This window comes from Bos grunniens, chromosome 15, assembly GCF_055505025.1.
Source record: "Bos grunniens cultivar Pamir isolate PY7600 chromosome 15, Bosgru_T2T1.0, whole genome shotgun sequence".
Lineage (NCBI taxonomy): Eukaryota > Metazoa > Chordata > Mammalia > Artiodactyla > Bovidae > Bos > Bos grunniens.
The window spans coordinates 83,007,397-83,034,182 of NC_141179.1; the positions used below are offsets into that span (position 1 = coordinate 83,007,397).

Here is a 26,786-nt window from a genome sequence, read left to right on the forward strand (position 1 = left end):
TCACACGCCTTCACAGTGACCACAGCCACACACCTTCACAGTGACCACAGCCACACGCCTTCACAGTGATCACAGCCACACGCCTTTACATGATCACAGTCACATGCCTTCACAGTGACCACAGCCACATGCCTTCACAGTGACCACAGCCACACGCCTTCACAGTGATCACAGCCACACGCCTTCACATGATCGCAGTCACACGCCTTCACATGATCGCAGTCACACGCCTTCACATGATCGCAGTCACACGCCTTCACAGTGATCACAGCCACACGCCTTCACATGATCACAGTCACACGCCTTCACAGTGACCGCAGCCACACGCCTTCACAGTGACTGCAGCCACACGCCTTCACATGATCACAGTCACACGCCTTCACAGGGATCACAGTCACATGCTTTCACAGTGATCACAGCCACACGCCTTCACAGGGATCGCAGCCACACATCACAGCCACACACCTTCACAGGGATCACAGCCACACGCCTTCACAGTGACCGCAGCCACATGCCTTCACAGGGATCACAGCCACACGCCTTCACAGTGACCGCAGCCACACGCCTTCACAGTGACCGCAGCCATACACCTTCATGGCAACCGCAGCCACAACGCCTTCATGGTGATCGCAGCCACAATTTATTCTTCCTTCCATCGCGCTCTGCCCCCCATCACGTCCTCATACCCCTCCACCCTGGCTCCTGCTCAGGGCCGCTCACAGAGGCTCACAGTTCCGCTGGTTCCAGTCACAGGGCACGGGCATGTGGTTGAGGCTCTGACCCATCTTCTGCATGATCTGGTTCTTGGGGTCCACGTGAGCATACACAGGGAAGCCCCGCTTGAGCAGACACTGGGCCTGCTGGTAGATGGCGTGGGTGACGAGCCCCTGGGCCCGGTACTCAGGCAGGGTGCCTGCCATCCGCATCTCTCCTGTCTGGTCCATCAGGGACCAAGACACAGGGGTCCCCTCGGGCCCCAGCAGGCAGAAGTTGGGGAAGCTCCGGATACAGCGCTCAATGAACCTCAGGCTCCTCTCGTTGCCTCCGAAAAGCTAGAATCTGTTCACCACAGCCGCGTGGCTAGGATCTGCAGATGAGAGCTTAAACATCTCTGGGTCAGCTGTGGGTGTTCCAAGAGAAAAGCACAGTCTGTGACTTTAGAGGTTTGCATCTGTCCCCACCTCTATCATCCTTATAGAGAGAGAGGAGGCGGAGGAGAGAGGGCACACAGACTCCTGGACTGTGGCTGAGCTTGTGAGGATGGAGGATGAGAAAGAGGCTGCTGTTGCTGGACTGAGTGAGCTAGAAGGGCAAGACAGGTCAGAGAGGGCAGCACAGGCCTGACACGCTCCAGAGGAGAGGACCTGGTGGCCTATTTTAAGCAGGGAGAAACACGGCTTGAATTACATTTTTTCAAAAAGCTTATTCTGGCTGCCTTGAAGAAGATGGATTGTGGGGAGCAAGGGTAAAAGCAGGCAGACAAGGCTGGAGGCTACTTGTGTATGAGAGGTGTAAGTGGTGCAGAGTAGCTTTTATCAAACTCACATAGCCTTTGGTTTGCCATCGCCGACTGGTAAGTTCTTTACATCCAGCAGGGATGGAGTCAGTTCCTTTATTGTCTCAGATGCCATGTAGAGAATGTTTTTTGATCGCTTGACTTTGAAGGATTTCGTGGCTGCAAGATTTTGTATTACTTCATTCAGGCTGGACTGTGTACCTAGATGGGATTATAAGGAGACATGCCATGATTTAAGTCCATTCTAAGGAAAAGCTCTCCAGTGGAGTAGGAGTATCTGAGGGTTTATAGACAGAAAACTTTGGAGATGGGCTTGGGGCTGCTTCCCTGGTGGCTCAGCCAGTAAAGAATCTGCCTGCAATGCCAGAGACCCGGATTCGATCCAGAGTTGGGAAGATCCCCTGGAGAAAGGAATGGCAACACAGTTCAGTATTCTTGCCTAGAGAATTCCACTGACAGAGGAGCCTGAAAATCTACAGTCCATAGGGTCACAGAGAGTTGGACAGGTCTGAGCCACTCACACGTTGGTGGTGCTGCTGTATGACTGGGGTTATGTAGTCAAGATCTGTACAGTTTTCCTTGTTTTACAAAATTGAAAACATGTCTAGGAATTCATTCAGTCATGGTCATACCTAGACCTAAGTTTCCTGGGCTACATAACCATGTGGTTCTGATGACCAAAGAAGGTGAGCTATCATCATTAGAGTTGCCACCATCTATGGAGAACTTACTGTGTTTCCAGTACGGTAGATGATTGCAGAGATGACTGCAGGGATGGTCCTCAGTTTGCCCACATGTCCTTGTATCCATTCCCTGGAATAGTTCCCCTCCTGCACTGCATCTGACCTTGGCCATATGACTGGATTTCACCAATTGGGAAAGAGTATATTGATGCAGGGAGGGGCTTAAAAATGCTTGCACGTTATGGCTCACCATGTCTTTGCATTTCTGTTTCCTTGAGATCAACACCGCGTGAATAGGCCTAGGCTAGCTTGCTGAGGATGTGTGCGCCTATTGTATGACCACAAGTAGCCAGCCCTGACAGTCAGACCATCATTCAGACATACGCTAGGCCATGCTAGAGAAACCAGCCCATGGCCCACCCATTAGTTGACTGCAGTTGCATATGAAAACCCAGAGGAGACCAACAGAACAACCGCCTTGCCAAGCCCAGCCCACCTGTCAGTTCACAGATTTATGAGCTTTCCTATGCAGTGAAATGAACTGAAACATCCGGGCATTGTACTCAGCAATTCCTGGTCAAGATTTCATTGAATCTTTTCAACACTGCTGTGTTTTGGGTCCTTCATTGGAAGGACTGATGGTGAAGCTGAAACTCCAATACTTTGGCCACCTGATGAGAAGAACTGACTTGTTTGAAAAGACCCTGATGCTGGGAAAGATTGAAGGCAGGAGGAGAAGGGGATGGCAGAGGATGATAGTTGGATGGCATCATTGGCTCAATGGACATGAGTCTGAGAAAGCTCCAGGAGTTGGTGATGGACAGGGAGGCCTAGCATGCTGCAGTCTATGGGGTCACAAAGAGTTGGACACAACTGAGCAACTGAACTGAACTGAACTGATTATTCTCAATTCTATATATGTAAATCATGATCTCAGATAATGTCTCTGGCTAGGATCACATAGCAAAGTCACAGGCAAATGCCATTCTAGGTGGTCTGACTCTGCAGGGGTTGCTCATAACCATGACAGCTGTTCTCTGTGACCTGAGAGGTGATCTAAGAACAGAATTCTCTGGGGAAAGCTCTGCTCTGATACCCAACCATCCTAAGGCACCCTGCAAGTGAAGGTTGAAAGTCTGCAAGTGAAGTGAAAGTCACTCAGTCATGTCTGACTCTTTGTGACACTGTATGGACTGTATAGTCCATGGGATTCTCCAGGCCAGAATACTGGAGTGGGTAGCCGTTCCCTTCTCCAGGGGATCTTCCCAACCCAGGGATTGAATCCAGGTCTCCTGCATTGGAGGGGGATTCTTTCCTGGATGAGCCACAGGAAAGTCCCTGGGGAAAGCTCTGCTCTGATACCCAACCATCCTAAGATATCCTGCTTATGTCTGCAAAGTGTGGCACAAATCCTTGGCTATCCGGGGACTATGTACAGTCCTCTATAGCATCCCATACAAGCTTGGAGGGTGTTTCTTCCCCTTTACATGTACAGTTGTAGTTGAACAACAACAACAAAACTGTTGACAGCAGGTGGAGGGTCTGGAGCTTGGAGAAAGGACATAGATGACAAGAAGAAATTGCTAGGATGGAGAGGTGAGTCCATTCCTGTTACTTACTTTGGATCTGCAGATGCTGTTTCCAATTGATGACTTCTGGTAAGTCAAGGAATTCCTGACAATTCTTAAGATCTTCAGAGTAGACATGGTAAGTATTAGTGTAGTGATCAAGGTCATCTTTCATGTCCTGTTGTCATAAAGAAATGGGGGACAAAATAAATTTCTTATTTTTCATAATTTTAACCCTTTTTTCCCTAAAATCTACTAAACTGTGGTATTTTTCAGTACTAAAATATTGCTGTCTGTATTTGTGCACTACAAATTTTTCTGAATCATTTAAGCTATGAGGTATAAGCTATAAACTATTCAGGTATTCAAATTATGATGAAAAACTGAAGAATATTATATACATTGTGTCAAAATGTCCTCTCAAACAAAGGCACAACTATCTAGAAAGCACTTTTCTATATTTTCATTTTCTCAACAGGGATAAAAGCAATTGACAAGGAAAAGTTTCTGTTGCAAGAATAAATTTTTCTTATTTCAAATACTTGTTGAACATATCAACTAGAGCATGACAATTTAGATATTGATAATTCTGGGTTGAAATTTCTATCTATACTTAATTAGGAAAAAGAAGATGAAAACCTATTAGAAATGCTTACTCACAATATTAAACTAGTTGAACAAACTGTAATTACAGAAAAACAATGAAATCACTTATGCAGAAAAATCCTGTCAAATTATTAAAAAGGGGGTGAGATTATGTGCATGAAAAAGTCACAGAAAAACATAACAGCTAGTGGAAAATTATAGAATTTAAAAAATGTTTGGAATACGTTTCATAAAAATACATTCACAACTCAGCAATGACATCATTATCAAATTTTGTTTATAATATCCCATTGAAGACAAAAGATCAAATAATTTTATTTCAGTTCAGTGTTTATCAATATGTTTATTCATTAAATATGTTTTTTTGTTTCCAGTTTTTAAATAACATTATTTTTAGGGAAAGTATATTTATATATTTATAAAGCTATAATTTTACTGGATATTTTTAATGAACTTAGAATGTTTTGTCTTTGAAATGTATAAACTATATAGTTTTATGACTTTTTAATATTTTTCCAAAATGCATACAGAAATTCTAATATAAGTTTGCTTTTATAATCACCTTAGCTAACTGTCTTATTGTATACCTTCCTATTTTTGTCCTTGCTACTTTCTCTGGTTAGAATGTCCTCCATTCTTTCTCGGCCTAACAAAGATGTATTTATCAACAAAATCCAGTTCCAATGAAACATCCATTCAGAGGTGTCTCTCACCTGATTCTGCAACTTCCGTCTTCAGCCTCCACAGCTCATCAGTTTTCACCAGTGATTTCTTTGTATGCTTTACATTTTCTGTTCTTGTACACTTTGTGCTAAATTATCATTTATTTATCTATCTATATTTCCCTCCGGACTCTGAGGTTCTTGAGGACAGGGGCCTGTTCACTGTCACTGTGTTTCATCTCCGTGTCTCCAGGGTCCACCACACTGCCAGGCACATGCTAGGCACGCAGCAAAGATAAACATAACACGTTCACTCCACACCTGCCCCTTACCTGCTCCTGAGGGCGGATAACCACGGTCTGAAAATCAGGCCACTTGTCCACCAGGGCCTTTAGATTGAATGGGTTTCCATGGTTCATGTACATGATGGTCCCATAAACCTGCAGTGTGCAGAGGAAGTGAGGGGGTCAGCCTATCAGGAAGGGATGGCAAAGTACCTTCTTTGATCAGGACAAGGCCTATTTCTATGAAATCATGAAATTTTATAGTGGAAAAAAGACAAATAGGGCATCTATGTCAACAATCTCCACGTGAAACCTTTTTTTTTTTTTACCTGAAATGAGAAAATTTTCTGCCCATCTAATATAAATCAAATTGCCAACATCTATTGGATCATAGAAAAAGCAAGAGAATTCCAGAAAAACATCTAATTCTGCTTCATTGATTACACTAAAGCCTTTGCCTATGTGGATCACAACAAACTGTGGAAAATTCTTCAAGAGATGGGAATACCAGACCACCTTACCTGCCTCCTGAGAAAGCTGTATGCAGGTCAGGAAGCAACAGTTAGAACCGGACATGGAACAATAGACTTGTTCCAAATTGAGAAAGGAGTACATCAAGGCTATATATTGTTGCCCTGCTTATTTAACTCATATGCAGAGTACATCATGCAAAATGCCAGGCTGGATGAAGCACAAGCTGGAATCAATATTTCCAGGAGAAGTATCAATAACCTCAGATATGCAGATGACACTATCCTTATGGCAGAAAATGAAAAGAAACTAAAGAGCTTCTTGATGAAAGTGAAAGAGGAGAGTGAAAATGCTGACTTAAAACCCAGCGTTCAAAAAACTAAGATCATGGCATCCGGTCCCATCACTTCATAGCAAATAGATGGGGAAACAATGAAAGCAGTGGCAGATTTTCTTTTCTTGGGCTCTGAAATCACTGTGGATGGTGGCTGCAGCCATAAACGTAAAAGATTGTTCCTTGGAAGAAAAGCTATGACATACCTAGAGAGCATATTAAAAATTAAAAACATCACTTTGTTGACAAAGGTCTGTCTAGTCGAAGCTATGGTTTCTCCAATAGTCATGTATGGTTGTGAGAGTTGTACCACAAAGAAGGTTGAGCACCAAAAAATTGATGCTTTCAAAGTGTGGTGCAGGAGAAGACTCTTGAAAGTCACTTGACCAGCAAGAAGATCAAACCAGTCAATCCTAAAGGAAATCAACCCCAAATATTCATTGGAAGGACTGATGTTAAAGCTGGAGCTCCAATACTTTGGCCACCTGATGTGAAGAGCTACTCATTGGAAAACTCCCTGATGCTGGGACGGATTGGGGGCAGGAGGATGAGATGGTTGGATGGCATCACTGACTCAATGGAGGTGAGTTTGAGCAATCTCTGGGAGACAGTGAAGTACAGGGAAGCCTGGTGTGCTGCAGTCCACGGGGACCCAAAGAGTTGGACACGACTGAGCAACTGAACAACAATAAATATAACTCATATATGCATATGGCAAAATGTTTGGACAAACAAAGTTAGTGATCTTAAGAACATCACTCTTTTTTTTTTTTTTTTTGTAGGGTTTGTTATCTTTTCCCAGACTGTCTTCTAGTCATACCCATGTGCTATGCTTAGTCACTCAGTCGTGTTTGACTCTTTGCCACCTCATTGACTCTTGACACCTCATGTTTGACTCTTTGCCACCTGCCAGGCTCCTCTGTCCATGGGATTCTCCAAGCAAGAATACTGGAGTGGGTTTCCATGCCCTCCTCCAGGGGATCTTGCCAACCCAAGGATCGAATCCCAGTCTCCCACATTGCAGGTGGATTCTTTACCATCTGAGCCACCAGAGAACTTCATGGACATACACAATTTTACAAATGTAAAATGATCAGATACATGATCTTTCCCCCCACTGAATAAATTGTGGAAGTACTTCTATGTTCATAAATATAAAAATTTTTAAATTATGTTCTAATTGCTGCAGAGGATTCCATTATATAGAATCAGTACCACAATTCATTTGTACCTTTGCCTGTTAAAGGTCATTACAGCTGGTTCCAAATTTTCATTTTAACAGATAGTTCTTCAAAGAGCATGCCTGCACAGACATCTTTGCATGGGCACCTGCTATTTCCTTACATTATCCAGAAGGTAATTACTAGTTGAAAGTTTATGGACACGTTTAAAACTCTTTCACATGTCTTCATAACCCCTTGGTGGCAATTTCCTCCCACCAATAAGCAAAGGCTACAGCAAAATGCTCAAGAGAATGGACTGTGGAATCTGGCGGCCTGAGTCCAGTCTTGGAATCCCAGCCCCACCGTGTTGCACAGGCTGTTGAGAGAGAGGGAAGAGCAAGGAGAGAATGTATGAGGGCACCCTTGGGTCTTAAATACTCTAGTTGTTTGAGGGGTGGGGAATGCAGCAGTGAATGAATTCTGCCATGGGCCTCGTGACTCTTGTGGACATGAAACCTCTGCAGATACCAGCATGGAAACTGCCAGAGACCAAAGGTGGAAAAAAAAAAAAAAACATGTTATCCAGTTGAATGACTTCTACCGTGGTTAATGGTGACCAAAGACTGTTCAACGTCTTTCCCTCCTACCACTCTCCACCTCACATGAACTATTGATGTTAGATCATGGAGAAAGAGGAGAAAAGTCTATGTTGCCTGATCTTACCTGAATGTATTGTTTTCAGCCACGAATGGAGGCTTGAAATAGAAATTCAGTGGAGTGTTTTTACACATCGGCACCTGGGGGTGTAAAACTATTTTATGTGCTTGTGTTTAGTCGCTCAGTTGTGTCTGACTCTCTGCAACCCCGTGGACTGCAGCCCACGATGCTCCTCTGTCCATGGGATTCTCCAGGCAAGAATACTGGAGTGAGTTGCCATTTCCTACTCTAGAGGATCTTCCCAATCCGGGGATCGAACCTGTGTCTCTTATGTCTCCTTCATTAGCAGGAAGATTTTCTACCACTAGTACCACCTGGGAAGTCTGTAAAACCATTTTATATTAATATATGATTCATTACAAGATCTGAAAATACGTGTAACTGTTCTCTTTCTTATTCCTCTGGCTGAATTAATTAAAACCTTTTTTCTATTGAACTCGGAACATAGTGAGTCAGGCAACTACTCTAAATTGACTCAACTGGAGTTCACACACAATAAAATGTACTGAATAGCCAACACTGAGAAGGGCAGATGGACATTATCTGAACTGAGACTCAAGTACTGAGTTCCAGGTTACAGTTCCATTAAAAGTACCTGGCAAACAAGTACCATAGATTTGAACTAGGGTATAATGTGCATCTCCAATATACAACCAATGCTGTTTCTTCAGGAAAGCTGGGGACCCAAGAGGACCACCTTTTCTTAACACAGAGATGGTCCGCATAAGGGCCTTGGACCCACCAACAGTTTTCTCGAAATGTTTGGAGTCCACTTAACTCGAGGAGAAAGTTTTAGGCTGAAGAATATTAAAAAATAGCTACTCACCATAAAAAATATCTTAAGCAAATGTTCTTAAAATGTATGATTGATCTTATCTCTAAGAAAAAATTGACTGTTTCTCTGAGAGTTTGCCTGGATCTTAAGGATTTATCAAGTGAAAGGTAACAGAGATTTGTATTTAGTGGGATCCACTGAAGGGGGTGGTTTTTTAGTTTTAAATTAGTTGATCTGAAGTCATTTTCAGGCAGTAATTTAAAGACAGGGTGAGTTGTTTCATTCGTCCATTTTTCTCTTTTTCAATATTTATTTGGCTGCCCCAGGTCTGAGTTGTAGAATGCACGTCTCTAGTTGCTGCCCGTGCTCCTTTAGCTTGGCACGTGGGATCCAGTTCCATGGCCAGGGATCGGAACTGGGCCCCCGCCTTGGAGTGTGGTGTCTGAACCACTGGACCATTAGGGAGTACCCCCCTTAGTCTATTTCTAATAAATGAAGCCATATGATCTAGAAATAAAATACTGCCAGCACTTTCCACCTTTATACTGAAAGAAGAAGCAGAAAAATCTATTAGAGAGTGAGGGGGTGAAAAATGCATTTACCTAATCTCAACTGTATGCATCTTGTAGGAGTGTCTGACAAAACAGTAGAAATCTAGTTTCTAATCTGACCTAAGAAACAAAAAATATTTCAGGGAAAAACGATTTTACACACACACACACACACACACACACACACACACACACTGTTGCTGTTGTGCAGTCACTCAGTCATATCTGACTCTGCAACCGCATGGACTGCAGCACGGCAGACCTCCCTGTCCTTCATGATGGCCCAGAATTTGCTCAAACTCCCCACAGACACATGGTTGCATTTAAATTCCACTGGAACGGACACCATCCCTTTCATTGCTAAGGCGAGGACCTCGGCCAATCAGTAGAGCTGCTATGGAACAGTTCTGGATGGGGACATTTATGAGTATTCCCTATTTAATCCTAACGTTTCTGATCAATTGTACTAGGTGAACAGAGATCCTCAGTGTCAGCCTGACTATCAAAATAGCCTGATGTGCAGTATGTTCAGAGAAACTTGGAAATTTAAGTCAAATAGAAATTGATTCATTGGTAATTTCAAAGGCGGCTCATGATCTGGCAACTGTTCCTTTAGGGAGAAAAAATTAAAAATTAACATGCAGTCTTAGCTAATTTTGTAGGAGAGCTCTGGGCAAATTCCCAGTGCTATTATGGAATGTTTCTTAAAAAGGAGCAAGGGAACACTTTTTTATTCAACTTGGAGAAAAAAAGCAATGTTAGGTCTCAGGCATTCCTATGTTCATACCATAGCACTGCAGCTCACTATCTGGGGTATCGGGCAAATCACTTCACCAAGCCTCCATCTTCACAGCAGTGATGTGGGCATAACAGTGAACATATTGCAGAGAGGTTATGCATGTTAAACCAGAGGAAACATGCTCTAAGGCCTGGCACAGAATAGGCACTTAGCAAACACTAGTCTCTCTTCTTCATTCGCAGGAACTTCTTAGTCCTCACTCCCCAAGGGGAAAACTCCCCAAGAATTTGCCGTTCTCACCTTTAAGGACATAGGAAGGCTCTTCCTCAAGGATTTCTCCAGCATCTGCAGCATCTGGGCACCTTGCAGCAGGAACATCATGCAAGACACGTAAGCCTAGAGAGACAACCAGGAAACAGCCATGAGTGAGAGGAGCTGGAGGAGATTCAGGAGCAAGAGGAGCGAGTTCTGTGCTGATTGCCAGAGCCCTCTTCAGTGTCTCTCTTCTATTTCTCACGTGTATACAGCTTATAGTCTAATCATCTCTAGTTATAAACCTATTTATACATATTGATATAGAAAAACCATGCAAATACATAGTCCCATTTTCAATACCTAAAGATGAAATGTCTATTTTGATCCATGTGTCAAAGAACTGGCTCATTCATTCACATTGTATTTGTTTTTAAAACTTTTTGTTGGCGTATCGCTGATTTACAATGTTGTGATAGTAGTGGAGGTGATGGAATTCCAGTTGAGCTATTCGAAATACTGAAAGATATGCTGTGAAAGTGCTGCACTCAATATGCCAGAAAATTTGGAAAACTAAGCAGTGGCCACAGGACTGGAAAAGGTCAGTTTTCATTCCAATCCCAAAGAAAGGCAATGCCAAAGAATGCTCAAACTACCACACAATTGCACTCATCTCACAGGCTAGTAAAGTAATGCTCAAAATTCTCCAAGCCAGGCTTCAGCAATATGTGAACCATGAACTTCCTGATGTTCAAGCTGGTTTTAGAAAAGGCAGAGGAACCAGAGATCAAATTGCCAACATCCACTGGATCACGGAAAAAGCAAGAGAGTTCCAGAAAAACATCTATTTCTGCTTGATTGACTATGCCAAAGCTTTTGACTGTGTGGATCACAATAAACTGTGGAAAATTCTGAAAGAGATGGGAATATCAGACCACCTGATCCACCTCTTGAGAAATTTGTATGCAGGTCAGGAAGCAACAGTTAGAACTGGACATGGAACAACAGACTGGTTCCAAATAGGAAAAGGAGTTCGTCAAGGCTGTATATTGTCACCTTGTTTATTTAACTTATATGCAGAATACACCATGAGAAACGCTGGACTGGAAGAAACACAAACTGGAATCAAGATTGCTGGGAGAAATATCAATAACCTCAGATATGCAGATGACACCACCCTTATGGCAGAAAGTGAAGAGGAACTCAAAAGCCTCTTGATGAAAATGAAAGTGGAGAGTGAAAAAGTTTGCTTAAAGCTCAACATTCAGAAAATGAAGATCATGGCATCCGGTCCCACCACTTCATGGGAAATAGATGGGGAAACAGTGGAAACAGTGTCAGACTTTATTTTTCTGGGCTCCAAAATCCCTACAGATGGTGACAGCAGCCATGAAATTAAAAGACGCTTACTCCTTGGAAGGAAAGTTATGACCAACCTAGGTAGCATATTGAAAAGCAGAGACATTACTTTGCCAACAAAGGTTCGTCTAGTCAAGGCTATGGTTTTTCCTGTGGTCATGTATGGATGTGAGAGGTGGACTGTGAAGAAGGCTGAGCGCCAAAGAATTGGTGCTTTTGAACTGTGGTGTTGGAGAAGACTCTTGAGAGTCCCTTGGACTACAAGGAGATCCAATCAGTCCTTTCTGAAGGATATCAGAAGTCCCTGGGATTTCTTTGGAAGGAATGATGCTAAAGCTGAAACTCCAGTACTTTGGCCACCTCATGAGAAGAGTTGACTCATTGGAAAAGACTCTGATGCTGGGAGGGATTGGGGGCAGGAGGAGAAGGGGACGACAGAGGATGAGATGGCTGGATGGCATCAGTGACTCGATGGACGTGAGTCTGAGTGAACTTCGGGAGTTGGTGATGGACAGGGAGGCCTGGAGTGCTGGGATTCATGGGGTTGCAAAGAGTTGGACTCGACTGAGGGACTGATCTGATCTGATAGTTTCTACTGGATGATGATCCCTGTTTGTTTCTTACTTCAGACAGAACAATCACTCCATTTTCTCTGCTCTCGTAAGTGTTTTTGCATACCTGCATTACATAACTTGTTACTCTGGGCTAGAGTTTACTTTTCCAGACTGTATTTGCCTCTGGGGCAGGAACCTCGTCTTATTTGTTATCCTATCTGTTACACTTCTTGCACTCAGTTCAGTTCAGCTGCTCAGTCGTGTCCGACTCTTTGCGACCCCATGGACCGCAGCATGCCAGGCCTCCCTGTCCATCACCGACTCCCAGAGTTTACTTAAACTCATGTCCATTGAGTTGGTGATGCCATCCAACCATCTCATTCTCTGTCATGCGGCACATAACATGCCCTCAGTAAGTGGGTGATGAGGATGATTTGATGCAAGAAATGCTGTATTTACCTGTTTAGTAACTCCACGTTCCAGAAACATAGAGATTGATTAATCCAATCAACATATATGTATTGAGTACATAATATATGCTGGACATGGGAAAGGTTTCCAGTTGCTTTTTACTAAGGTATGTCTTAAAGAAAAGTCCAGGGAGGAGGAGCCAAGATGGCGGAGGAGTAGGACGGGGAGAACACTTTCTCCCCCACAAATTCATCAAAAGAGCATTTAAACGTTGAGTAAATTCCACAAAACAACTTCTGAATGCCAGCAGAGGACATCAGGCACCCAGAAAAGCAACCCAACTCTTCGGAAGGAGGTAGGAAAAAATATTAAAGACAAAAAAACAAGAGACAAAAGAGGGAGGGACGGAGCTCCGTCCTGGGAAGGGAATCTTAAAAAGAGAGAAGTTTCCAAACACCAGGAAACCTTCTCACTGCCGAATCTGTGCCGAGCTTTGGAAGCACAGAGGGCAACATAACAGGGAGAAAAAATAAATTAACAATTAAAACTCGCATATTGCGAGCCCTACGGTAACTCCCCCAGCGGAGAAGCAGCACAGACGCCTGCATCTGCCATTAGCAAGCGGGGGCTGGGCAGGGAGGCGCGGCGCGGGCTGCATCGCTGAGAGTAAGAATCTGGCCTGAACACCCTGAGCGCTATCTGAGCGAAATAATTTGGGCTAGCAAACCAGACTGTGGGATATCTACCACGCGAAAAGCCAGTCTTAACCTAAGACTGCCAGGCCCGCGCACGGAACAAAGGACTGAACAGAGATAGCCGGCTGCAGACCTTCCCCCTCCGGTGACGGGCAGCCAGAGCCGGAAGGGGGCAATCGCAGCCCCAGAGAGACATTATCTATAAAACTGTAAGCAGGCTTCTTTGCTAACTAAAACTTCTTTGGGGTCTGGACGGTCAACATCTGCCTGAGAAGGTGCGCCGGTTTTACACCCAGATAACCGAGTGGCGGGGAGGCGTTAAGTCGCAGCATTGGCGCTTGCCAAACACCTCATCACCTGAGCTGCTGGGACCTGGGAAGAGCACAAAACGCAGGCCCAACTGAGTCTGCGCCTCTGAGGACTACCCGAGTGCCTGAACCTGAGCGGCTTGGACCTGGGAGGTGCATGCAACCCAGGGCCAGCCTCGGATTGTTCCCAGCGGAACAACCTAGAGCCCGAGCAGTGTGGGCAGGGTGGCTACATGCGCCGTGAGCGGGGGCAGACCCAGGGTGGCTGAGGCACTGCGAGCCCATGCCAGTGTTGTTTGCAGCATTCCTCCCTCCCTCCCCACAGCGCGACTGAACAAGTAAGCCTAAAAAAAAAAAAAAAAGTGTCCTCCACTGTCCCCTTTGTGTCAGGGCGGAAACCAGATACTGAAGAGACTAGCAAATAGAAGAAGATATAACAGAGGGAAACGCCTTGGAAGCTACAGGCAATAGACCAAAACCCTGTGGTTACTACGGACTACATAGGAAGGGGCCTATAGATCTTGAGAAATATAAGTCTGACCAAGGAACGAGCCAAAAATTAACTGAACCCACAACAACACCAAGAAAGTCCTAGATATATTTTTATTATTTTTACAATCATTCTTTCTTTTTTTTTAATTAAAAAAAAATTTTAAGTCCTCTATTGTTCCTTTAATTTTCACTTTTATAACCTATTACTTTGCAAAAAAAAAAAAAGACCCTATTTTTTTCTTCTTCAGCAAACTTCATATATATATATTTTATAATTTTTTGACCTTGTTTTTTGTTTTTTGTTTTTTTTTTCTTCTTTTCTTTAACATTGTATTTTAGAAATTCCAAACTCTACTCTAGATTTTTAATTTTCGCTTTTTGGTATTTGTTATTAATTTTATACCTATAGTTTTTTTATATATAATTTCTGTGACTTCTTTTTTTCTTCTTCTCTGTTTCTTTCTCTTCTTCTTCTATATAACATTGTATATCTGAATAATATCAATTTTGTACCTGTATTTTCTTTATAATTTTTGTGACATTGTTTGTTTTTGTTTGTCTGTTTTCTCTCTTTATTTTTCTTCTTCTTCTTTTTTTTTTTTTTAACATTTTATTTTTGAAATTCCAAACTCTACTCTAGATTTTTAATTTTTGCTTTTTGGTATTAGTTATCAATTTTGTACCTGTACTTTCTTTACAATTTTCGCGACCTTGTTTGTTTTTGTTTGTTCGTTTTTTCTCTCTTTCTTTTCCTTCTTCTTTTCTTTAACATCGTATTTTTGAAATTCCAAACTCTACTCTAGATTTTTAATTTTTGCTTTTATGTAATTGTTACCAATTTTATACCTTTAAGAACCCAATCTTCAGGACCCATTTTTCACTAGGGAGCAAGAATACTGGCTTGACTGCTCTCTCTCCCTTTAGACTCTCCTTTTTCTCCACCAGTTCCCCTGTGTCTCCTCCCTAACCCCTCTACTCTACCCAACTCTGTGAATTTCTGTGTGTTCCAGACGGTGGAGAACACTTAGGGAACTGATTACTGGCTGGATCTGTCTCCCTCCTTTTCATTCCCCCCTTTTATCCTTCTGGCCACCTCTGTCACCTTCCTCCTCCTTCTCTTCTCTGTATAACTCCGTGAACATCTCTGAGTGGTCCAGTTGTGGAGTGCACATAAGGAAGTGACTACTGGCTAGCCCACTCTCTCCATTATTGATTCACCTCATCTCATTTGGGTCACCTCTAACTCCCTCCTCCCTCTTCTCTTCTCCATGTAACCCTGTGAACCTCTCCGAGTGACCCTTATTGTAGAGAAACTTTTCATCTTTAATGTAGATGTTTTATCAATGGTGCTGTATAGAAGGAGAAGTTTTGAAACTACTGTAAAAATAAGACCGATAACCGGAAGCAGGAGACTTAAGTCCAAACCCTGACTCCAGGGAACTCCTGACTCCAAGGAACATTAATTGACAGGAGCTCATCAAATGCCTCCATTCCGACACTGAAACCAAGCACCACACAAGGGCCAATAAGTTCCAGGGCAAGACATACCAAGCAAATTCTCCAGCAACAAAGGAACACAGCCCTGAGCTTCAAGATACAGGCTGCCCAAAGTCACCCAAAAACTATAGAGATCTCATAACTCACTACTGGACATTTCATTGCACTCCAGAGAGAAGAAATACAGCTCCACCCACCAGAACACCGACACAAGCTTCCCTAACCAGGAAACCTTGACAAGCCACCTGTACAAACCCACACACAGCAAGGAAACGCCACAATAAAGAGAACTCCACAAACTGCCAGAATACATAAAGGACACCCCAAACTCAGCAATTTAAACAAGATGAAGAGACAGAGGAATACTCAGCAGATAAAGGAACAGGATAAATGCCCACCAAACCAAACAAAAGAGGAAGAGATAGGGAATCTACCTGATAAAGAATTCCGAATAATGATAGTGAAATTGATCCAAAATCTTGAAACTAAAATGGAATCACAGATAAATAGCCTGGAGACAAGGATTGAGAAGATGCAAGAAAGGTTTAACAAGGACCTAGAAGAAATAAAAAAGAGTCAATATATAATGAATAATGCAATAAATGAAATTAAAAACACCCTGGAGGCAAGAAATAGTAGAATAACAGAGGCAGAAGATAGGATTAGTGAATTAGAAGATAGAATGGTAGAAATAAATGAATCAGAGAGGATAAAAGAAAAACAAATTAAAAGAAATGAGGACAATCTCAGAGACCTCCAGGACAATATTAAACGCTACAACATTCGAATCATAGGGGTTCCAGAAGAAGAAGACAAAAAGAAAGACCATGAGAAAGTACTTGAGGAGATAATAGTGGAAAACTTCCCTAAAATGGGGAAGGAAATAATCACCCAAGTCCAAGAAACCCAGAGAGTCCCAAACAGGATAAACCCAAGGAGAAACACCCCAAGACACATATTAATCAAATTAACAAAGATCAAACACAAAGAACAAATAGTAAAAGCAGCAAGGGAAAAACAACAAATAACACACAAGGGAATTCCCATAAGGATAACAGCTGATCTTTCAATAGAAACTCTTCAAGCCAGGAGGGAATGGCAAGACATACTTAAAATGATGAAAGACAATAACCTACAGCCCAGACTATTGTACCCAGCAAGGATCTCATTCAAGTATGAAGGAGAAATCAAAAGCTTTTCAGACAAGCAAAAGCTGAGAGAATTCTGCACCACCAAACCAGCTCTCCAACAAATACTAAAGGATATTCTCTAGACAGGAAACACAAAAACAGTGTATAAACTCGAACCCAAAACAATAAAGTAAATGGCAACGGGATCATACTTATCAGTAATTACCTTAAACGTAAATGGGTTGAATTCCCCAACCAAAAGACAAAGACTGGCTGAATGGATACAAAAACAAGACCCCTACATATGTTGTCTACAAGAGACCCACCTCAAAACACGGGATACATACAGACTGAAAGTGAAGGGCTGGAAAAAGATTTTCCATGCAAATAGGGACCAAAAGAAAGCAGGAGTAGCAATACTCATATCAGATAAAATAGACTTTAAAACAAAGGCTGTGAAAAGAGACAAAGAAGGTCACTACATAATGATCAAAGGATCAATCCAAGAAGAAGATATAACAATTATAAATATATATGCACCCAACACGGGAGCACCACAGTACGTAAGACAAATGCTAACAAGTATGAAAGGAGAAATTAACAATAACACAATAATAGTGGGAGACTTTAATACCCCGCTTACACCTATGGATAGATCAACTAAACAGAAAATTAACAAGGAAACACAAACTTTAAACGATACAATAGACCAGTTAGACCTAATTGATATCTATAGGACATTTCATCCCAAAACAATGAATTTCACCTTTTTCTCAAGCGCACATGGAACCTTCTCCGGGATAGATCACATCCTGGGCCACAAAGCTAGCCTTGGTAAATTCAAAAAAATAGAAATAATCCCAAGCATTTTTTCTGACCACAATGCAGTAAGATTAGATCTCAATTACAGGACAAAAACTATTAAAAAATCCAACATATGGAGGCTGAACAACACGCTGCTGAATAACCAACAAATCACAGAAGAAATCAAAAAAGAAATCAAAATTTGCATAGAAACGAATGAAAATGAAAACACAACAACCCAAAACCTGTGGGACATGGTAAAAGCAGTCCTAAGGGGAAAGTTCATAGCAATACAGGCACACCTCAAGAAACAAGAAAAAAAGTCAAATAAATAACCTAACTCTACACCTAAAGCAACTAGAAAAGGAAGAAATGAAGAACCCCAGGGTTAGTAGAAGGAAAGAAATCTTAAAAATTAGAGCAGAAATAAATGCAAAAGAAACAAAAGAGACCATAGCAAAAATCAACAAAACCAAAAGCTGGTTCTTTGAAAGGATAAATAAAATTGACAAACCATTAGCCAGACTCATCAAGAAACAAAGGGAGAAAAATCAAATCAACAAAATTAGAAACGAAAATGGAGAGATCACAACAGACAACACATAAATACAAAGGATCATAAGAGACTACTATCAACAATTATATGCCAATAAAATGGACAACGTGGAAGAAATGGACAAATTCTTAGAAAAGTACAACTTTCCAAAACTGGACCAGGAAGAAATAGAAAATCTTAACAGACCAATCACAAGCAAGGAAATTGAAACTGTAATCAAAAATCTTCCAGCAAACAAAAGCCCCGGTCCAGACGGCTTCACAGCTGAATTCTACCAAAAATTTAGAGAAGAGCTGACACCTATCCTGCTCAAACTCTTCCAAAAAATTGCAGAGGAAGGTAAACTTCCAAACTCATTCTATGAGGCCACCATCACCCTAATACCAAAACCTGACAAAGATGCCACAAAAAAAGAAAACTACAGGCCAATATCACTGATGAACATAGATGCAAAAATCCTTAACAAAATTCTAGCAATCCAAATCCAACAACACATTAAAAAGATCATACACCATGATCAAGTGGGCTTTATCCCAGGGATGCAAGGATTCTTCAATATCCACAAATCAATCAATGTAATACACCACATTAACAAATTGAAAAATAAAAACCATATGATTATCTCAATAGATGCAGAGAAAGCCTTTGACAAAATTCAACATCCATTTATGATAAAAACTCTCCAGAAAGCAGGAATAGAAGGAACATACCTCAACATAATAAAAGCTATATATGACAAACCCACAGCAAACATTATCCTCAATGGTGAAAAATTGGAAGCATTTCTTCTAAAGTCAGGAACAAGACAAGGGTGCCCACTTTCGCCATTACTATTCAACATAGTTTTGGAAGTTTTGGCCACAGCAATCAGAGCAGAAAAAGAAATAAAAGGAATCCAAATTGGAAAAGAAGAAGTAAAACTCTCACTATTTGCAGATGACATGATCCTCTACATAGAAAACCCTAAAGATTCCACCAGAAAATTACTAGAAATAATCAATGACTATAGTAAAGTTGCAGGATATAAAATCAACACACAGAAATCCCTTGCGTTCCTATACACTAATAATGAGAAAACAGAGAGAGAAATTAAGGAAACAATTCCATTCACCATTGCAACGGAAAGAATAAAATACTTAGGAATATATCTACCTAAAGAAACTAAAGACCTATATATAGAAAACTATAAAACACTGGTGAAAGAAATCAAAGAGGACACTAATAGATGGAGAAATATACCATGTTCATGGATTGGAAGAATCAATATAGTGAAAATGAGTATACTACCCAAAGCAATTTATAGATTCAACGCAATCCCTATCAAGCTACCAACAGTATTCTTCACAGAGCTAGAACAAATAATTTCACAATTTGTATGGAAAAACAAAAAACCTCGAATAGCCAAAGCGATCTTGAGAAAGAAGAATGAAACTGGAGGAATCAACCTACCTGACTTCAGGCTCTACTACAAAGCCACAGTTATCAAGACAGTATGGTACTGGCACAAAGACAGAAATATAGATCAATGGAACAAAATAGAAAGCCAGAGATAAATCCACGCACATATGGACACCTTATCTTTGACAAAGGAGGCAAGAATATACAATGGATTAAAGACAATCTCTTTAACAAGTGGTGCTGGGAAATCTGGTCAACCACTTGTAAAAGAATGAAACTAGACCACTTTCTAACACCATACACAAAAATAAACTCAAAATGGATTAAAGATCTAAACGTAAGACCAGAAACTATAAAACTCCTAGAGGAGAACATAGGCAAAACACTCTCTGACATACATCACAGCAGGATCCTCTATGACCCACCTCCCAGAATATTGGAAATAAAAGCAAAAATAAACAAATGGGACCTAATTAACCTTAAAAGCTTCTGCACATCAAAGGAAACTATTAGCAAGGTGAAAAGACAGCCTTCAGAATGGGAGAAAATAATTGCAAATGAAGCAACTGACAAACAACTAATCTCAAAAATATACAAGCAACTCCTACAGCTCAACTCCAGAAAAATAAATGACCCAATCAAAAAATGGGCCAAAGAACTAAATAGACATTTCTCCAAAGAAGACATACAGATGGCTAACAAACACATGAAAAGATGCTCAACATCGCTCATTATCAGAGAAATGCAAATCAAAACCACTCTGAGGTACCATTTCACACCAGTCAGAATGGCTGCGATCCAAAAGTCTACAAATAATAAATGCTGGAGAGGGTGTGGAGAAAAGGGAACCCTCTTACACTGTTGGTGGGAATGCAAACTAGTACAGCCACTATGGAGAACAGTGTGGAGATTCCTTAAAAAACTGGAAATAGAACTGCCTTATGATCCAGCAATCCCACTGCTGGGCATACACACCAAGGAAACCAGAAGGAAAAGAGACACGTGTACCCCAATGTTCATCGCAGCACTGTTTATAATAGCCAGGACATGGAAGCAACCTAGATGCCCATCAGCAGATGAATGGATAAGAAAGCAGTAGTACATATACACAATGGAGTATTACTCAGCCATTAAAAAGAATACATTTGAATCAGTTCTAATGAGGTGGATGAAACTGGAGCCTATTATACAGAGTGAAGTAAGCCAGAAGGAAAAACATAAATAAAGTATACTAACGCATATATATGGAATTTAGAAAGATGGTAACAATAACCTGGTGTACGAGATAGCAAAAGAGACACTGATGTATAGAACAGTCTTGTGGACTCTGTGGGAGAGGGAGAGGGTGGGAAGATTTGGGAGAGTGACATTGAAACATGTAGAATATCATGTAAGAAACGAGTTGCCAGTCCAGGTTCTATGCGCGATACTGGATGCTTGGGGCTGGTCCACTGGGACGACCCAGAGGGATGGTGTGGGGAGGGAGGAGGGAGGAGGGTTCAGGATGGGGAACACATGTATGCCTGTGGCGGATTCATTTTGATATTTGGCAAAACTAATACAATTATGTAAAGTTTAAAAATAAAATTTAAAAGAAAAAAAAAAAAAAAAAAGAAAAGTCCAGAGCCTTGTTGTGTATTGGAGGATTTTTTTTTAAATTTATTTGTTTTATCTATTTACTTTTGGTTTTATTGGGTCTTCCTTGCTGTTCAGGCTTTCCTCTAGTTGCAGCGAGCCGGGGCTGTTCTGGAGTTGCAGTGCACGAGTTTCTCCCTCCAGTGAGTGAGTTTTTCCCTGCAGTGTGGAGGCTTCTCACTGCCGTGTGCAGGCTTGTCATTGCAGTGCGGGAGTTTCTCACTGCAGTGCGGGGGCTTCACACTGCCATGCGTGGGCTCTCACTGTCAGGCGCCAGTTTCTCCCTGCAGTGTGTACAGTGTGCGGGCTTCTCGCTGCCCAGCGTGAGTTTCTCACTGCCGTGCGCGGGCTTCTCATTTAAGCGCGGGAGTTTCTCACTGCAGCATGCTAGTTTCTCACTGCAGTGCTTGGGCTTCCCACTGCAGTGGCTTCTCTTATCATAGACCATGGTTTCTAGGGCGCGTGGGCTCAGTAGTCATGGCCCCGGGCTCCAGAGCACAGGCTCAGTGGCGGTGGTGCACAGGCTTACTTGCTCCATGGCATGGGGGATCTTCCAGGAACAGGGGTAACACCCATGTCGCCTGCATTGGCATGCAGAATCTTTACCACTGAGCCACCAGAGAAGCCCTATTTCAACATCTTAGGACTATAAAAAGGATAGCATTCCTGAAGGCTAATCTTACCTTTCATCTCGAGGCAACTCATAAGGAGTTACCCGAGTATAAGATGACCCCTGTGGGGTGAGGTCAGAATAGCCATCATTAAAAAGTCTACGAATAATAAATGTTGGAGAGGCTATGGAGAAAAGCGAACCCTCTTCCACTTCTGGTAGGAATGTAAATGGATGTAGCCACTATGGAAAGCAGTATAGACGTTCCTCAAAAAACTAAAAATAGGGTTGCCCTTTGATCCAGCAATCCCACTCATGGGCATATATTCACACAAAATTGTAGTTCAGGAACATATATGCACCTTTTGTTCACAGCAGCGCTGTTTACACCAGCCAAGACATGAAAACACCCTGAACGCCCATTGAGAGAATGGACAAGGAAGACACAATATATGTACACACACGCACACATATATATACACAGTGGAATAGTACTCAGTCATAAGACAGAATGAAATAATACCATTTGAAGCAACATGGACGGATCAAGAAATTATCATACCAAGTAAAGGAAGTCAGAAAGAGAAAGATAAATACCGTGTGTTATCACCCGGAAGTGAAATCTAAAATGTGACATGAGGGAACATATGTGTGAGTCAGAAACCGACTCACAGACGTGGAGAACTGACTTGCGGTTGTCAAGGGGGATGGTGGTTGGGAAGGGAAGGATTGGGAGTGTGGGGTTAGCAGATGTGAGCTATTACATATAGGATGTTAGGGTCAAGAGCAAAGATCTACCATACAGCACAGGGCACTATACTCAACATCCTGTGATAAACTATAGTGGAAAGGAAAGTCAAAAGGAATATATAAAAATATATATGTGTTCAACATATGTAACTGGAGAATTTTGTTGTATAGCAGAAATTAACACAACATTATAAGTCAACTATACTTCAACAAAGTTTTAAACAGTCTGTGGGGTGTAATATCACCGTATTTCCTGAAAAGCATAGGGTTTAGAACCATCCTTTATGGATGCACACAGGAACCAAAAACCAAGCTTGGTGGGTAGACTGAAAACAACTGAGCTCGAGATTCATAAATCAAGTAGACTGAAAGCAACCGAAACAGGAATCTGGACAGACTACAGGGCTTTGGACACGCTCACCCTGAGCTGCAGAACTGGGTAACAGGCAGCGTCCTGGGGAGCGAAATCCAAACCTTTGACTTAGTTATTCCCAGAAGAAGAAATTAACCCAAAGAAAACAATCCAAAAGGAAGCAAAAACGCTCTCAGCAGAAACTGATTAAGCTACATGATCATAATAAGCAAGGACTGAACAAAAGCGCAGTGTGCAGCTAAGAGGAAGGAAATATGGACTATGATACAGCTCCATGATGGTCACCTCTTCTTCATACACAGGGACGAGCGAGAAAAAGCTCATATACCACATCAGATCCAATCAGATCAGATCAGATCAGTCGCTCAGTCGTGTCCAACTTCTTGCGACCCCATGAATCGCAGCACGCCAGGCCTCCCTGTCCATCACCAACTCCCGGAGTTCACTCAGACTCACATCCATCGAGTCAGTGATGCCATCCGGCCATCTCATCTTCTGTCGTCCCTTTCTCCTCCTGCCCCCAATCCCTCCCAGCATCAGAGTCTTTTCCAATGAGCCAACTCTTCGCATGAGGTGGCCAAAGTACTGGATGCATCAATGGAGCTTTAGCATCATTCCTTCCAAAGAAATCCCAGGGCTGATCTCCTTCAGAATGGACTGGTTGGATCTCCTTGCAGTCCAAGGGACTCTCAAGAGTCTTCTCCAACACCACAGTTCAAAAGCATCAATTCTTCGGCGCTCAGCCTTCTTCACAGTCCAACTCTCACATCCATACACGACCACTGGAAAAACCATAGCCTTGACTACACGGACCTTTGTTGGCAAAGTAATCTCTCTGCTTTTGAGTATGCTATCTAGGATGGTCATAACTTTCCTTCCAAGGAGTAAGCGTCTTTTAATTTCATGGCTGCAGTCACTATCTGCAGTGATTTTGGAGCCCAGAAAAATAAAGTCTGACACTGTTTCCACTGTTTCCCCATATACCACATACGTAGGCATAAATTCAAAAGAGAACACAAAAAGATGGATTGTGGTGGTAGAAATATAAGTGAATTCTTTAAAACAAGTTTATTACAGCAGATCTGTTCTGTATTCTTGTCCTTACTCATCTGCTCATTTCCTCTCTAACATAAAGTACAACAACTTTCTTATCATTAAAGAGACAAAATGCTGCCTATCTTAAAATATGACCAGAAGGATTAAACAGGGTGATGTTTAGAGTGTCGTCTTCACGTATTTAGTTCAATTCATTTCAGTTCAGTCACTCAGTCGTGTCCGACTCTTTGCGACCCCATGAATTGCAGCACTCCAGGCCTCCCTGTCCATCACCAACTCCCGGAGTTCACTCAAACTCATGTCCATTGAGTCAGTGATGCCATCCAGCCATCTCATCCTCTGTCGTCCCCTTCTCCTCCTGCCCCGAATCCCTCCCGGCATCAGAGTCTTTTCCAATGAGCCAACTCTTTGCATGAGGTGGCCAAAGTACTGGAGTTTCAGCTTTAGCATCATTCCTTCCAAAGAACACCCAGGACTGATCTCCTTTAGGATGGACTGGTTGGACCTCCTTTAGGATGGACTGGTTGGACTCCAAGGGACTCTCAAGAGTCTTCTCCAACACCACAGTTCAAAAGCATCAAGTCTTAGGCACTTAGCTTTCTTCACAGTCCAAATCTCACATCCACACATGACCACAGGAAAAACCATAGCGAAGTGCTCCTTTTACCCACACACTTCTGGGAAAAGTCCAGATCTTTCCTCATTCCTTTATTAGTTCAGATCTGGAAAATGCAAGATTTTTTCATGGTACGTAACAAGTTGTGTTTTCCAGAATAGGTGCTGGATACACTTTTCTTAAGTTCCAGCTATTCCTTTTTCTTATATTTATCATCGTATTCTGAGCATAAGACAATATGAGCACTTTGATTTGTCTTATGTAAGTGGAGAAGATGTCACAGAGCAATGATTATCCTTTTTTTTGGAACGGGTACTTACCTGGAAAGCTGTCTTCACACCAAGCTTTGCGGGAACACCTGAAGAGGAGCCCTCTGTAGATGATGAAATTTCTCTTTGATGCAGTCAGTTTGGTGGTGTCTTGCTGAGTGCCTTTAGGGGTGCTTTCTGCAGAAATTGCTAAGCGGAGGCTTGCGATGTGGACCTTGCACTGAGGCAAACAGTTAGGAGCCAGTGTTCATGAAATCCAGCCCTTGCCGTCTGGGTCTCGTGTTGCGGGAACGGGTTCTGAAAGGTTGGGAGGCTGCCAGTGTGCACGTGAGCTCCTCTTTGTGAAACACCAGGCTGCTCTTTGCCCAAAGGCCCTGCCGTTACTCTGAAATCCAAGCTGCAGGAAACCAATAGGCTGGATCCCAGGTCACACTTGGTAGACAGTACCTCCCTCCTCCCCTTCCTGGTCTCTGTTGTTGCTGTTGTTTAGTTGCTAACTCGTGTCCAACTCTTTTGCAACCACATGGACTGTAGCCCTCCAGGCTCTTCTGTCCAGGCAAGGAACTGGAGTGGGTTGCCATTCCCTTTGTCAGGGGATCTTCCCCACCCAAGGATCAAACCTCATCTCCTGCATTGGCAGGTGGATTCTTTACCACTGAACCCCCAGGGAAGCACTTCGCATTCTCAAGCACCTGCAATGAGTAAGATATTGGGAAAGATAGGGCTCCAGTGTGATTTGCATAATTTGATCTCCCTTTTTATGTATATTCAGAGCAGATCATTTGCAAGAATCCTAAAGCTGTCAGGATCCTCCTTTTCCTAGGATGAGCTGTGTTCTCTTCTCTGTCCATTCTGAGGCTACAGTTAAACATCTCCACAATGGGGCAACTTGGGCCTGAGTTTCACTTTTATCAAAAAGGAAACTAAGGCTCAGTGTGGCTGAGTTAGACAGAATTTCAGTCCAGAGCCTTTCATGCCAAAGTACCCTGGATCCCATGTGAACACCTGTCCTACCACCCTCAGAAAAGAAAGTTGGGTTCATAGAGAAGATAGTCCACTGGGTGAAACAACCAAGGAAGGACGTTTGAATCATCTGGGTCATTGTCCTCATCACTCTTATCCTTGTTTACGGGTCAGTGGGCAGTTTCTTTATGGAAGGAAGGAGTCACTCTGATCAGAGGAGCAGGGACAAGGGTGATTAATGTCTGGAAAGTCAAAAAAGCTTGTACGCTCCTTCAGTCCATAGACCAGCACAGCACAAGTTTACACACGGTTACCTCTGCCTTCCTAGAATATTATTGCTCCATCTTGTCTCCTAGGGTTAACGTTTGCTAAATTATTCATTAGTCTTCCTCCAAGGTTAAAGGCTGTGGAAGCGCTTTTGTCTCAGAATGGCCATCATCAAAAAGTCTACAAATAACAAACGTTGGAGAGAATGTGGAGAAAAAGGAGCCCTCCTACATTTTGGTGGGAATGTAAATTGGTGCAGACACCATGGAGGATGGTATGGAGGTTCCTTAGAAAAACTAATGGACGGACCATATGATCCTGCAATCCCACTCTTGGTCATATACATGGACAAGACAAAAACTCTAATTCAGAAGGATACGTTCACCTCAGTGTTCATAGCAGCACCATTTACAATATCCAGGACATAGAATCCACCTAAATGTCCATTGGCAGATGAAATGAAGAAGACGTGGAATAGCTCTCTTCACTCCCATGTTCGTTACAACATTATTTTACAATAGCCAAGATAAGGAAGCAACCTAAATGTCAGAATGATGGATACAGAAAGTGTGGTACATACCTACAGTGGAGTATTACTCAGCCTTGAAAAAGGAGGAAACACAGCAATATATGACAACGTGGATGAAACTTGAGGACTTTATGCTGAGTGAACTAAGCTAGTCCCAGAAGGACATGACTCCCCTTACCTGAGGTATCCAAAG

At 42.3% G+C, this 26,786-nt stretch overlaps 1 protein-coding gene across 1 annotated transcript; it reads right to left on the bottom strand.

The window, feature by feature from the left end:
• Nucleotides 1-624: 624 nt before the first annotated feature.
• LOC147358841 (glycine N-acyltransferase-like) lies at nucleotides 625-25,065 on the bottom strand. Its single transcript, XM_086338742.1, is given in 7 exon segments — nucleotides 625-1,111; nucleotides 1,281-1,288; nucleotides 1,546-1,717; nucleotides 3,819-3,945; nucleotides 5,368-5,475; nucleotides 10,370-10,465; nucleotides 24,886-25,065. Coding segments are annotated over 6 exon segments (891 nt in total). The 5' UTR covers nucleotides 10,451-10,465; nucleotides 24,886-25,065; the 3' UTR covers nucleotides 625-716.
• Nucleotides 25,066-26,786: the final 1,721 nt, after the last annotated feature.